General features: G+C 45.9%; 1 protein-coding gene across 1 annotated transcript in view; it reads left to right on the top strand.

Annotated features, from left to right (window-relative positions):
- Positions 1-12,833: 12,833 nt before the first annotated feature.
- LOC143981831 (interferon gamma receptor 2-like) overlaps positions 12,834-13,631 on the top strand; it is a 36,499-nt gene continuing 35,701 nt past the window's right edge. The window contains exon 1 of the mRNA XM_077479958.1: positions 12,834-13,070. Within this exon, the coding sequence (XP_077336084.1) occupies positions 12,995-13,070 (76 nt within the window). The 5' untranslated portion in view covers positions 12,834-12,994. The remainder of the gene's footprint in view (positions 13,071-13,631) is intronic.

Genomic DNA, 13,631 nt, shown 5'->3' on the forward strand with positions numbered 1-13,631 from the left:
CTATTGGCTACGGGCTATTGAACTTCCTTTTCTAGTCCCGTCATACGTCATCGAGTTCAAAACGAATGGACTTTCGTGTGTCACCAAGTCTGTTCATTCAGAAGTCCGTTGTAACTCCGTCGAAAGTCCATCGGGAAAACTGTTGGACCTATTCTGCCGGAAAGTCCGGTCGTGTGTACGCGGCATAAGTAGACATAACGTGGCTCTCTTTAAAGCTGAGTTTCACCCAAAAATGGAACTTCCGATTTGAGGGAGGTGACCCCCTGACATGCCACATTTGGCATGTAATTTTTTTGAGGGGGGGCAGATACCCTATTTTTAGAGGGTCCCAGCTCCCACTTCCTCTAGGTGCACCGTGGCGCCGGAAGGAAGATCACCTCTCCCCCTCCCTCTTGGAAATCATCTGGGACACGTCAAAGGACCCAGATGATTGCCCGGCCAGTCATGGCACGCGGTGCGGATCGCTCAGTTACAATGCCGGCACCGCAGAGAGGAGGGGGAGACGAGTGAGGCTTCGTTCCCCTGCACCGCTGAACCCTGGGACAGGTAAGTGTCCAATTATTAAAAGTCAGCATCTGCAGTATTTGTAGCTGCTGACTTTTAATTTTTTATTTTTTTGAGCAGAATTCCGCTTTAAGATTTAATCCTATTTTCTCAGACGACTGTTTTGTCTGAGTCAGGGGAATGGTGGAAGTCTTATTCTCCAGACTGAGCTGACAATAACAAGAACTCTACATAGAATACAGTCAACTGTCGCAACAACAGGGATTCACACTTCCCCTTTATTCAACCACAAACCACTGATGTTATTACACAATTCACACACATGTCACAACTAGATAGGAAATGAGAAACAACACTATCTTTGCTAAGGAGGAAGAACTTGCTATTTTTTGCATCTGCGTTTTTTGTATCCTGTGAAGGGCATATAGACGTGAGGCTCAATTCACAAGCAACCCATCTGGATACTTATTTTCCAAAAAGTGACAGTTGTTTTCAGCTGAGTACAGCACAGTGTCTTCTTGGTTAGCACTATGGATGCTATGGATAGCACTGGGAATGTTTGGATCCTAGTCTGACCCCACCAGAAAGCTGTCACTTTTACTGGGACAATCATAGGTGGGCAAGGCATTCCTCATCCTGAAGCTGCACCCATACACGCTTCTATAAATGCAGCTGCTGGGCACGGAATGCCTTGGCTGCTTATGATTGGTCCAGTACAAGTAATAGATTCCCAGTGGGCTCAATCAGGTGGGACAGACTAAAATCTGATCATGTCTGAACACATACCAAGACATTTTGGATAATATGCTCCCAACTTTGTGTGAACAGTTTGGAGAAGGCTCCTTCCTGTTCCAACGTAACTGCCCACCAGTGCACAAAGCAAGGTCCATAAAGACATGGATGAGCGAGCAAAACAGCAGCACACTGATCTTCTCAGTGAATGGCTGTGCAAAGGGGTCATGTCAACAGAAGCCTGATCATTGGAGGAGAGCATACTGAGTTCGCAGCACAGCTAGAGAACTGGCCACGGTCTGTTCTCCTGCTTAGTGTGGTCAGTTTCTAATAGTAAAGCAGAGGGACTGGCAGGAAAACCAGGGATTTCACGAAGGAAGCAGTACAAAAAGAACAGGATACTTTTTCATACAAGTACATGGTACAGCAGGTACATATTAGGAATATCAAGTGTTGGGTTTACATAATCAACTTAATCCACATTTAGGGCCGGTTCACACTGCGGGCGATGCGAGGCGACACGACTCGCCGCGATCTGACAAGTCGCCCCCGTTCTGTACAATGGAACCGTTCTGAGAGGAGCGACTCGAGTCGCTCCGACTCAGAAAAAAGGTTCCTGTACTACTTTTGGGCGACCTCGGGGTGACTTGCATTGACTTCTATACAGAAGTCATTTGCAAATCGCCGCTGAGGTCGCGGCGAGGCAAGTCGGTGTCGCCTCGCATCGCCCGCAGTGTGAACCGGCCCTTAACCTTTGCTGTCTGGGGGATGGCCCACTGCAAGAATATTTTCTGTTGAGCCCAAATAATTTTTTAAAGTTTTATTTAGTTTTGTAAACAGATTGCCTTTTGTTCTGATGGTGCAGGCCGCAGTCCAGAAAACATTCAGTAGCTGGGGGAGTTTCCAGATAAAGAAGAATGTAGACATTGTTTGTAAATATAGTGAGATTCCCCTTGGGGCCGCTCCCAGTGTTATAACGCAAGAGAAAACCACAGGACCAGAAAAAAATAGATTATTTACTATATCAGCAATTCACAGCTATACTACACGTGCATCTCATACAATTTTAATATAGTTACATAGTAGGCGAGGTTGACAAAAGACACAAGTCCATCAAGACCAACCTATGCGTTTGATTATATGTCAGTATTACATTGTATATCTCTGTATGTTGTGGTCGTTCAGGTGCTTATCTAATAGTTTTTGAAACTATCGATTCCCCCCGCCGAGACCACCGCCTGTGGAAGGGAATTCCACATCCTTGCCGCTCTTGCAGTAAAGAACCCTCTACGTAGTTTAAGGTTAAACCTCTTTTCTTCTAATTTTAATGAGTGGCCACGTGTCTTGTTAAACTCCCTTCCACAAAAAAAAAGTTTTACCCCTATTGTGGGGTCACCAGTACGGTATTTATATATTGAAATCATATCCCCTCTCAAGTGTTTCTTCTCCAGAGAGAATAAGTTCAGTGCTCGCAACCTTTCCTCATAACTAATATCCTGCAGACGCTTTATTAGCTTTGTTCCAGTACATGCTTCCTGAGGACTGGTGCCCAGAACTGGACAGTATACTCTAGGTACAGCCGGAACAGAGTCTGGGGCAGTGATTCTGTCAGCTGTGCAGGGGCAGGCCCAGAGGTGGTTGACACCACACCAGGTTCGGCCAGGAATGGTTGTATGCAACAATCGCACCAATCTTCTCTCCGCCTTGCAACAAGGACACTTGACCCACGTTTGGCACATGTCTTGAATTTGGTGGTGCAGCGGTTCTTGAGCAGGTACCCAGGCTTACAAGATCACTTGAGGCAGGCCAGAAAAAGTATGTGGTCATGTCCACCGGTCATACAATGCCAGTGCTCGGTGTCATGGTTATGCAATAGCGTTTGTCTGTCAGCTTACCTCTCACCATGTGTTCATCTCTAGAGACCAGCCACTCTCACCTGACTGCTTTATAATCTCTCCTCTAAGCATGGCTCCACCCCAGCTCCTATCAGAGAACTCTATATTAACCTGTGCACTGCAGGCCATCCCTGCTGATCAACATTGTGTGTTTAGCATTCCTGTTTCCTGCTTGCCGTGTGCTCTACGTTTGCCTCTGTTACCTACCTTGGGGTGTTCCCGACTATTCCTGTCTGCTTGTGACCCTGACCTTTTGGTGTGTCCCCAACTATCCCTGTTTGCCTGTGACCCTGAACCTTTGGCGTGTACTCTGTTTTCCTTGTCTGCTTGTCGCCCCAACCTTGGCTTATTCCCTTACTATCCCTATTCTCCTGCTGCCTACTGTGGGCATGAGCTACGGGACCCTGGGGGTTGCGACCTGGAGCCAGTTGCAGCCCAGTCAATCCTCACCACTAGAGGCTCTGGTGAGCATCTCCTGGCTCTTAGACTCTGCGACCTAGGTAATCTTACACTCTAACCACAGTGGGATCCATGTTGGTGTTCCAGTAGCCCTGCCTTCCTTTACCACCCTGACTCCCAACCACAACAGTCAGCTGTAGGATCCACTACCTTGCGGTGCACTCCTGATCCCAACGGTGTGCATCTGCCACCTGGCCTCAGGTGGCCTGACACTTGACTGGCTGACATTCAAAGAGAATGCAACCAGCCCACCAACCGCCTCATTTGTGACATGCCCACCAGATGGAACTCAACGTTGGAAATGCTGCAGTGGCTGCACACACAGCAGAGGGCCATCAGTACCTGTGCGAGTATGGCACCAGGACAAAGTCAGGGGAGCTTGGCTTCTTTTCGAGATGCCAGTGGCTACTGATCAAGGATGCATGCACTGTCCTGTCCCCATTTGAGGGGGCCACAAGGATGGTGAGCAGTGACAATGCATGCATCAGTGACACTGTCCCTCTAGTCTTCCTTAGTCTTCCTGTTGGTGGACACACTTCATTGAATAATAGACAGGGCAATTGAGGCAGAACAGCGGGAGGAAGAGGAGGTCTTCCTTACCTCTCAAAGCCCCCTTCATCCAGATAGCATTCTTGTGGGCCCTCCAAACACATAGGAAGAAGAGAAGAAGGAGGATTGTGTCAGAATGGACATGGAGGATAACACTCACCAGCAATCTTCAAGGGATGGTTTTCAGTCCCCAAAGAGTTGTACGTGGCTGGGAGGAGGTTGTTACGGATCATGTGATCCTTAGTGACCCAGAGGGCTCAGAATCGAATGCCTCTGACAACTTACGCTGCATGGTCTCTCTGATTCTGCAAAGCCTGTGAAAGGACCCTAGGATTCCTGGTATCAAGCAGAGGGATCATTCCAACAGAACATTAACTGGGTTACTGGGTCTTGAGGATGGACCACTGGCCAGAACTTTCACAATATGCAGTTGAGCTACTGGCCTGTTCTGCATCCAGCGTTCTTCTGAATGCACATTCAGTGCTGCTGAAGGGTTTGTAACAGGTCATAAGCCCCATACACACTATCAGTTTTTCTGCTGAGTTTTTCCTTCAGGTTTACCAAAACCATGTAGTGCAAGGGCCTGCCTGATTGCATACAAATTGAAACTCCTAAGGTTTGACCTCATATTATATGGTTTTGATAAATCTGAAGGAAAAACTCAGAAGAAAAACTGATAGTGTGTATGGGGCTATAGAGTGTGCCTGTCCACAGACTCTATTGATAGGCTCACATTCATAAAAATGAATCAGTCTTGTATCAGCAGCTATCAAGCACCTGATACTGATGTAACTGATTGAATTTTCTATGGATGTGGGATCCCTTGAAGACTGCCTATGCTGACTATCCTATTCCTCCTGAACCTTGATGATGCTAACTTCCAACATTATTTTTGGTTTAGGGCACCACCACCACCACCCAAGGCCCAATTGTTCTGCCCCTGTTTAATAGGGGCATGTAATTACAATTTGTGATATACTGTTTCAACGCTGGGCCTGTTCCTTCGCCCAACAAGAGTATCTGTGAGGGGTTATAGTGTTGTGGCACCACCACCCAAGGCCCAATTTTTGGAATTCCAAATTCTGATATAATATTTCACAGCAGGGCCCATTCCTGCGCCCAACAAGATAAAATGTGAGGGCTTACAGTATTCTAGTACCATCAACACCTAAGGCCCAATTTTCTGCAGATTATATAGAGCAGGCTGTATAGTATATATACTGCTGTTCAGAAAATATAATGCTTGGGGGCCTGGGGGACCCCCACGCCACTTTAAAAAAAGATTTGGGTGCGGGGTTCCCCTTAATATACATACCAGACCCGAAGGGCCTGGTAATGGACTGGGGGGGGGGGACCCATGCCGTCTTTTTCCAGGACCTGACAATACATTACAGCCGTGAGGAGTTTTAAATTACTTTTATTCCTTTAGAAATGTAATTTTGCTGTGGTATTGTTCTAAATACGGGAAAACTGTGCCACTTTACAGGAATACTATAGACACCCGCCCCCGGCACGATATTTAAAGGAATATTTCATTTCTATTTTTCTATTTCGTTTCACTTTAAGCATTATAAAAATCACTGCTCCCGAAGAAACTTCAATTTTTAGAACTTTTTTTACATTGTCCCCTGAGGCTAGACCCAGGTCCCCAACACTTTTTATGGCAATAACTTGCATATAAGGCTTTAAAATTACCACTTTTGATTTTTCACGTTCGTGTCACACAGACATTAACAGTGTTCGTGTTTTCAAACTAATTTTAAGCCTGTTCGCATGTTCTGCTACGAACCGAACCGGGGGTGTTCGGCTCGTCCCTAATCCTCATTCATGCTCCATCCCTGGCTCATCCATCCACATTCATGCTCCATCCCTGGATAATCCATCCTCATTTCATTCTCCATCCCTGGTTCATCCATCCACATTCATGGTCCATCCCTGGATCATCCATCCTCATTAATGCTCCATCCCTGGTTCATCAATCCACATTCATGCTTCATCCCTGGCTCATTAATCCTCATTCATGCTCATGCATGCTCCATCCCTGGATCATCCATTCTCATTCATGCTCATCCATGCCACATCAGTGATCATCCGTGCCACATCCATGCCACATCAGTGATCATCTGTGCCACATCAATGATCATCCATGCCACATCAGTGATCATCCGTGCCACATCCATGCCCCATCAGTGATCATCCGCGCCACATCAGTGATCATCCATGCTACATCCATGCCATCATACGCGTGTGCACAGGATGTGCCAGGTGTGCCTGGGCACACCCTAATGATGCCTTCCTATGCAGATTCCCCTAATGCTTGGCTGCAGAGAAAGGGACTCTCTGTTCTCAGTTCCTTTCTCTGTCTCAAAAGGGAGACATCAAGGGTTTATACCTCTGATATTTCTCCAAAGCCTCCCAATGTAGCGCCTAAAAAAATTTAATAATAATAGAAATAAATGATTGTAAAAAAAAAAAAATTATGTAATAAAAAAAATTATAAAAATAAACTACTGACTTCGTCCACTGCTCTACTGCTATATACACTCATGTGTGTTTAAGCTTTGAGGTGCACACCCTAATGCAATGGGCTGCAAACACCTATGCATGCCACATCAGTGCTCATCCATGCCACATCAGTGTTCATCTGTGCCACATCAGTGATCATCCGTGCTCCATCCATGCCACATAAGTGATCATCTATGCCATATCCATGCCACATCAGTTCTCATTCATGCCACATCAGTGATCATCTGTGCCACATCTACACCGCATCAGTGCTCATCCGTGCCACATCAGTGCTCATCCGTGCCACATCCATGCCACATCAGTGCTCATCCATGCCACATCCATGCCACATCAGTACTCATCTGTGCCACATCCATGCCATATCAGTGCTCATCCTTGCCACATACATGCCATGTCAGTTCTCCTCTGTGCCACATCCATGTCATGTCAGTTCTCATCTGTGCTACATCAGTGCTCATCCATGCCACATCAATTCTCATCCATGCCACATCCTTGCCCATCCATGCCAGTACAGTTCCCATCAGTGCCTCACAAAAGTGTAATAGGTAGTCAAATTAGATTTGAAATCTGATGGTGTTCCCTGTATGTTGGGCCTCTGTATGTGGCCAGGCTGTGTAAAAGTCTCACACATGTGGTATCGCCATACTCATGAGGAGTAGCAGAATGTATTTTGGGGTGTAGTTGCAAGTAACCATATGCCATGTGAGAGAAATAACTTATTATTATGACAATTTTGTGGAAAAAAATCTTCATTTTGCAAAGAATTGTGGGAAAAAATTACAACTTCACAAAACTCACCATGCCTCTTACTAAATACCTTGGAATGTCTACTTTCTAAAAAGGTGTAATTTGGGGGGTATTTGTACTTTCCTGGCTTGTTAGTGTCTCAAGAAATGAGTTAGGCCTTTAGTACATCAGGTGTGATCAATTTTCAATGATTGGCATCATAGCTTGTAGATTCTATGGCCTCATTCCCACAAAGCGGATCCACTCAGCAGAGGCCGCCAGCTCAGCAGGAGATCTCTCCATTGATCTCTGCTGAACCGGCGGCTGACAGGTCAGTCTCTGCTCACTGAGTGGGGAGGAGCCTATCAGAGCGCCACTGATCCCTTTGAAGGGATCGGACGAAGACGAACAGCATGTCTATTTTCATCAGATCTCATCCGATCCGCCAGGACAGATGTGAACGTATCACCATACATCTCATTTTAGCGTATCGGATGTCAGCGGTTATGGTCACCGATGACATCCGTCGCTCCATAGACCTGCATGGAGCATCCGTTCAGGTCCACCTAATAAACTGACAGGCGGACCTGAACGTTCTGTCCATGTGAAAGGGGCCTAAAACTTTCACAAAGACCAAATAATATACGCTTATTTGGATTATTTTTACAAAAGATATGTAGCAGTATCAAGAAAAATTACTAATTTGCTAAATTTTATAACAGAAATAAAGAAAAATGCATTTTTTTTACAAAACTTTCAGTCTTTTTTAATTTATAGATAATATAAATAATAAACCCAGTGGTGATTAAATACCACCAAAAGAAAACTCTATTTGTGAAAAATAGGACAACAATTTCATATAGGTACAGTGTTGCATGACTGAGTAATTTTCATTCAAAATGTGAGAGCACTGAAAGCTAAAAATTGGTCTAGCTATGAAGGGAGTTTAGCCACTTGACATCCGCGCTATGGGCGAATGACGGATCTGAATTCCGCGGAGGCCGTCATATGACCCCTGTGCACACTCACTGTGCGTGCGGGTAGCGCGCTGTGATCACCGAATCACTGAGACTCGGGTGATCACCGATCCGAGTAAGGGGCCGGTCCCGGCCCCTTACCATGTGATCAGCTGTCAGCCAATGACAGCTGATCACATGATTAAAACAAAAGCTCAGTGATCGTTTTTTTTCTCCTCATGCTGACAGTGGAGGAGAAAAAAAAAAGCCGATCACTGGCTCATCTTAAAGGGACATCGGTCCCGAAGAGGTAATTATGCCTCATATATGCCACCTCTCAATGCCCACAAGTGCAACCTATCAATGCCCACCAGTGGTGCCAATCAGTGCTAACTAGAAGTGCTGCCTATCAGTGTAACTGATCAGTGCCCATTGCTGCCACCCATCAGTGCCCATTACTGTCACCTATTGGTGCCCATCAGTGCTACCTCATCAGCATACATCAATGACGGACAAAAATTACCCGTTTTAAAATTTTATAACAAAATTAAAAAAAATATATATATTTTTTAAAATTCAGTCTTTTTACATTTAAATAAAAAATAAAAATCACACAGGTGATCAAATACCTCCAAAAGAAAGCTCTATTTGGGGGAAATTTAAAAAAAAATGTAATTTGGGTACAGTGTTATATGACCACACAATTGTCATTCAAAGTGCATCAGTGCTGAAAGCTGAAAATTGGTCTAGATAGGAGGGGGGTTTAAGTGCCCAGTAAGCAAGTGGTTAAATGCTCAGTGGGCAAGTGGGAAATATTCTGGCCTAAACTGATTTTGTAAAGGTACAAAGAAATGCAAAAACAGCTATGGAAGCAAAAGTGTTACAGGTACCTGCATTTGGTACTGATACTTGAACATGTGTGCATACATGAGCAAAATACATTCTAGAATCCAGAGTGCAATTCCAACCTCTTCCAATGAACATGTAACGCACATACAAAAGTATTTGCTTATGTACAAAAAAAAACAAAAAACAGACCGGCAATGCAGATTTTTGTATTTTTATTACTTCAGATCTATATGCAATGTATGTTTACATTCCTGTGTGTACAGACACATTGAAAACAGTGGGTTTTGTTTTATAAAATGTTTGTATTCCTAAAAAAAAGTTTTAGGCAGCAATGTCCAATAGGCCTAAAGGCAGATTTCACGTTTTAAAAAATGAATTCAGTACATGCATATTACAAAAGGTGCATTCGTTCATTTTATTACATTAAATCTTAAAGCTATGCAGCTGTAAGCAGATCATGGTGACAGCGCACAGATCATGGTGACAGATCATGGTGACAGCGCACAAGTTCATGGTGACAGCGCACAAGTTCATGGTGACAGTGCACAAGTTCATGGTGACAGATCATGGTGACAGTGCACAGATCATGGTGACAGATCATTGTGACAGTACACAGATAATGGTGACAGATCATTGTGACAGTACACAGATCTTGGTGACAGATCATGGTGACAGATCATGCTGACAGTGCACAGATCATGGTGAGTGCACAGATCATGGTGACAGTGCACAGATCATGTGACAGATCATGGTGACAGATCATGGTGGCAGTACACAGATCATGGTGGCAGATCATGGTGGCAGTACACAGATCATGGTGACAGATCATGGTGCAGTGCACAGATCTTGGTGACAGGTCATGATGGCAGTGCACAGATCATGGTGGCAGTACACAGATCATGGTGAGTGCACAGATCATGGTGACAGTGCACAGATCATGGGGACAGATCATGGTGAGTGCACAGATCATGGTGGCAGTACACAGATCATGGTGGCAGATCATGGTGACAGTGCACAGATCATGGTGACAGTGCACAGATCTTGGTGACAGTGCACAGATCATGGTGGCAGTGCACAGATCATGGTGGCAGTACACAGATCACGGTGAGTGCACAGATCATGGTGACAGTGCACAGATCATGGTGACAGATCATGGTGACAGTGCACAGATCATGGTGACAATGCACAGATCTTGGTGACAAATCATGGTGGCAGTACACAGATCATGGTGAGAGCATAGATCATGGTGAGTGCACAGATCATGGTGACAGATCATGGTGGCAGTGCACAGATCATGGTGGCAGTACACAGATCATGGTGAGTGCACAGATCATGGTGACAGTGCACAGATCATGGTGGCAGTATACAGATCATGGTGGCAGTACACAGATCATGGTGAGTGCACAGATCATGGTGACAGTGCACAGATCATGGGGACAGATCATGGTGAGTGCACAGATCATGGTGGCAGTACACAGATCATGGTGGCAGATCATGGTGACAGTGCACAGATCTTGGTGACAGTGCACAGATCATGGTGGCAGTGCACAGATCATGGTGGCAGTACACAGATCACGGTGAGTGCACAGATCATGGTGACAGATCATGGTGACAGTGCACAGATCATGGTGACAATGCACAGATCTTGGTGACAAATCATGGTGGCAGTACACAAATCATGGTGGCAGTACACAGATCATGGTGAGTGCACAGATCATGGTGACAGATCATGGTGGCAGTGCACAGATCATGGTGGCAGTACACAGATCATGGTGAGTGCACAGATCATGGTGGCAGTATACAGATCATGGTGGCAGTACACAGATCATGGTGAGTGCACAGATCATGGTGGCAGTACACAGATCATGGTGACAGATCATGGTGAGTGCACAGATCATGGTGACAGTGCACAGATCTTGGTGACAGATCATGGTGGCAGTGCACAGATCATGGTGGCAGTACAGAGATCATGGTGACAGTGCACAGATCATGGTGACGGTGCACAGATCTTGGTGACAGATCATGGTGGCAGTGCACAGATCATGGTGGCAGTACACAGATCATGGTGAGTGCACAGATCATGGCGACAGATCATGGCGACAGATCATGGCGACAGTACACAGATCATGGTGCAGTGCACAGATCTTGGTGACAGATCATGGTGACAGTACACAGATCATGGATACAGTGCACAGATCATGGTGACAGATCATGGTGGCAGTGCATAGATCATGGTGGCAGTACACAGATCATGGTGACAGTGCACAGATCATGGTGGCAGTGCACAGATCATGATGACAGTGCACAGATCTTGGTGACAGATCATGGTGGCAGTACACAGATCATGGTGGCAGATCATGGTGGCAGTACACAGATCATGGAGACAGATCATGGTGACAGTACACAGATCATGGTGGCAGTACACAGATCATGGTGAGTGCACAGATCATGGTGACAGTACACAGATCATGGTGCAGTGCACAGATCTTGGTGACAGATCGTGGTGGCAGTGCACAGATCATGGTGGCAGTACACAGATCATGGTGACAGTGCACAGATCATGGTGGCAGTACACAGATCATGGTGAGTGCACAGGTCATGGTGGCAGTGCACAGATCATGGTGGCAGTACACAGATCATGGTGACAGTGCACAGATCATGGTGGCAGTACACAGATCATGGTGAGTGCACAGGTCATGGTGGCAGTGCACAGATCATGGTGGCAGTACACAGATCATGGTGACAGTGCACAGATCATGGTGGCAGTACACAGATCATGGTGAGTGCACAGGTCATGGTGGCAGTGCACAGATCATGGTGGCAGTACACAGATCATGGTGACAGTGCACAGATCTTGGTGACAGATCATGGTGGCAGTGCACAGATCATGGTGAGTGCACAGATCATGGTGACAGATCATTGTGACAGTACACAGATCATGGTGCAGTGCACAGATCTTGGTGACAGATCATGGTGGCAGTACACAGATCATGGTGGCAGTACACAGATCATGGTGGCAGTACACAGATCATGGTGAGTGCACAGATCATGGTGACAGTACACAGATCATGGTGACAGATCATGGTGGCAGTACACAGATCATGGTGACAGATCATGGTGGCAGTACACAGATCATAGTGAGTACACAGATCATGGTGACAGTACACAGATCAAGGTGAGTGCACAGTTCAGGATGCAGCAGATTATTATATAGAAGGCGACACAAATGTTTGCTCATTTTTAATACAATGTTTCATGTTTGTCATGTACACAATTTGGTTGCAAATAAGAAACATTGTCATTGTGTTGAATGTTAGGAAAAACGTTTTTTTTTTTGTTTAAACACTTGTATGTAATCATTACATAGAGATGTACAGAACAGATCTGGACATCTATGGAGGGTGTTTGTAATTAATTGATAATTTACTTTTTATTGAATAGAGCATATTAGTAAATCCAGCATGTTTCCATTGACATTTTGGCGATGATATTATGAATAGAGGTGAGGTGTGGAATATACAATCCCATATCAGATGTGTGCATAAATTGGTGACAGAGGCCGGACATCACACAAGAGGTGGTGCAGCACGTCCCTAGGCAGAGCAGAGGAGAGGATGGGAAATCCCTGGCTGACTTCCAGTAGAGGAGGAGCTCAGCGAGCAGGAAGAGGTTGAAGTATCCCGTCATTGCTATCAGAGCCCCCCCGCTTCACCGCGGCCTTGTGCCCGATCACCCCATACTCCTTCCCCCGCACCACCCTGGAGTCCCCGCACCGGATCCTCCGAGCTCCGGCCAGACATGCAGCCTGCACTCCTCGTCCTGATCCCGGCTCTGATCACCCTGCTACCGGCTGTCCTCTCCAACACCGAGCCTGGTGAGTGCTGAACCCAGTATGGTAACTGTCAGCTGTATACCAGTGTATACAGTACCCCTCAGCTGTATACCAGTGTATACAGTACCCCTTAGCTGTATACCGGTGTATACAGTACCCCTCAGCTGTATACCGGTGTATACGAGTACCCCTCAGCTGTATACCGGTGTATACAGTACCCCTCAGCTGTATACCGGTGTATACGAGTACCCCTCAGCTGTATACCGGTGTATACGAGTACCCCTCAGCTGTATACCGGTGTATACGAGTACCCCTCACTTGTATACCGGTGTATACGAGTACCCCTCAGCTGTATACCGGTGTATACGAGTACCCCTCAGCTGTATACCGGTGTATACGAGTACCCCTCAGCTGTATACCGGTGTATACGAGTACCCCTCAGCTGTATACCGGTGTATACGAGTACCCCTCAGCTGTATACCAGCATATGCGAGTACTCCTCAGATGTATACCAGCATATGCGAGTACTCCTCAGATGTATACCAGCATATACGAGTACTACTCAGATGTATACCAGCATATACGAGTACTACTCAGATGTAT

The sequence above is a fragment of the Lithobates pipiens genome, unplaced genomic scaffold, assembly GCF_037356315.1.
Source record: "Lithobates pipiens isolate NorthernLeopardFrog02 unplaced genomic scaffold, aLitPip1_a1.2 Scaffold_16, whole genome shotgun sequence".
Classification (NCBI taxonomy): domain Eukaryota; kingdom Metazoa; phylum Chordata; class Amphibia; order Anura; family Ranidae; genus Lithobates; species Lithobates pipiens.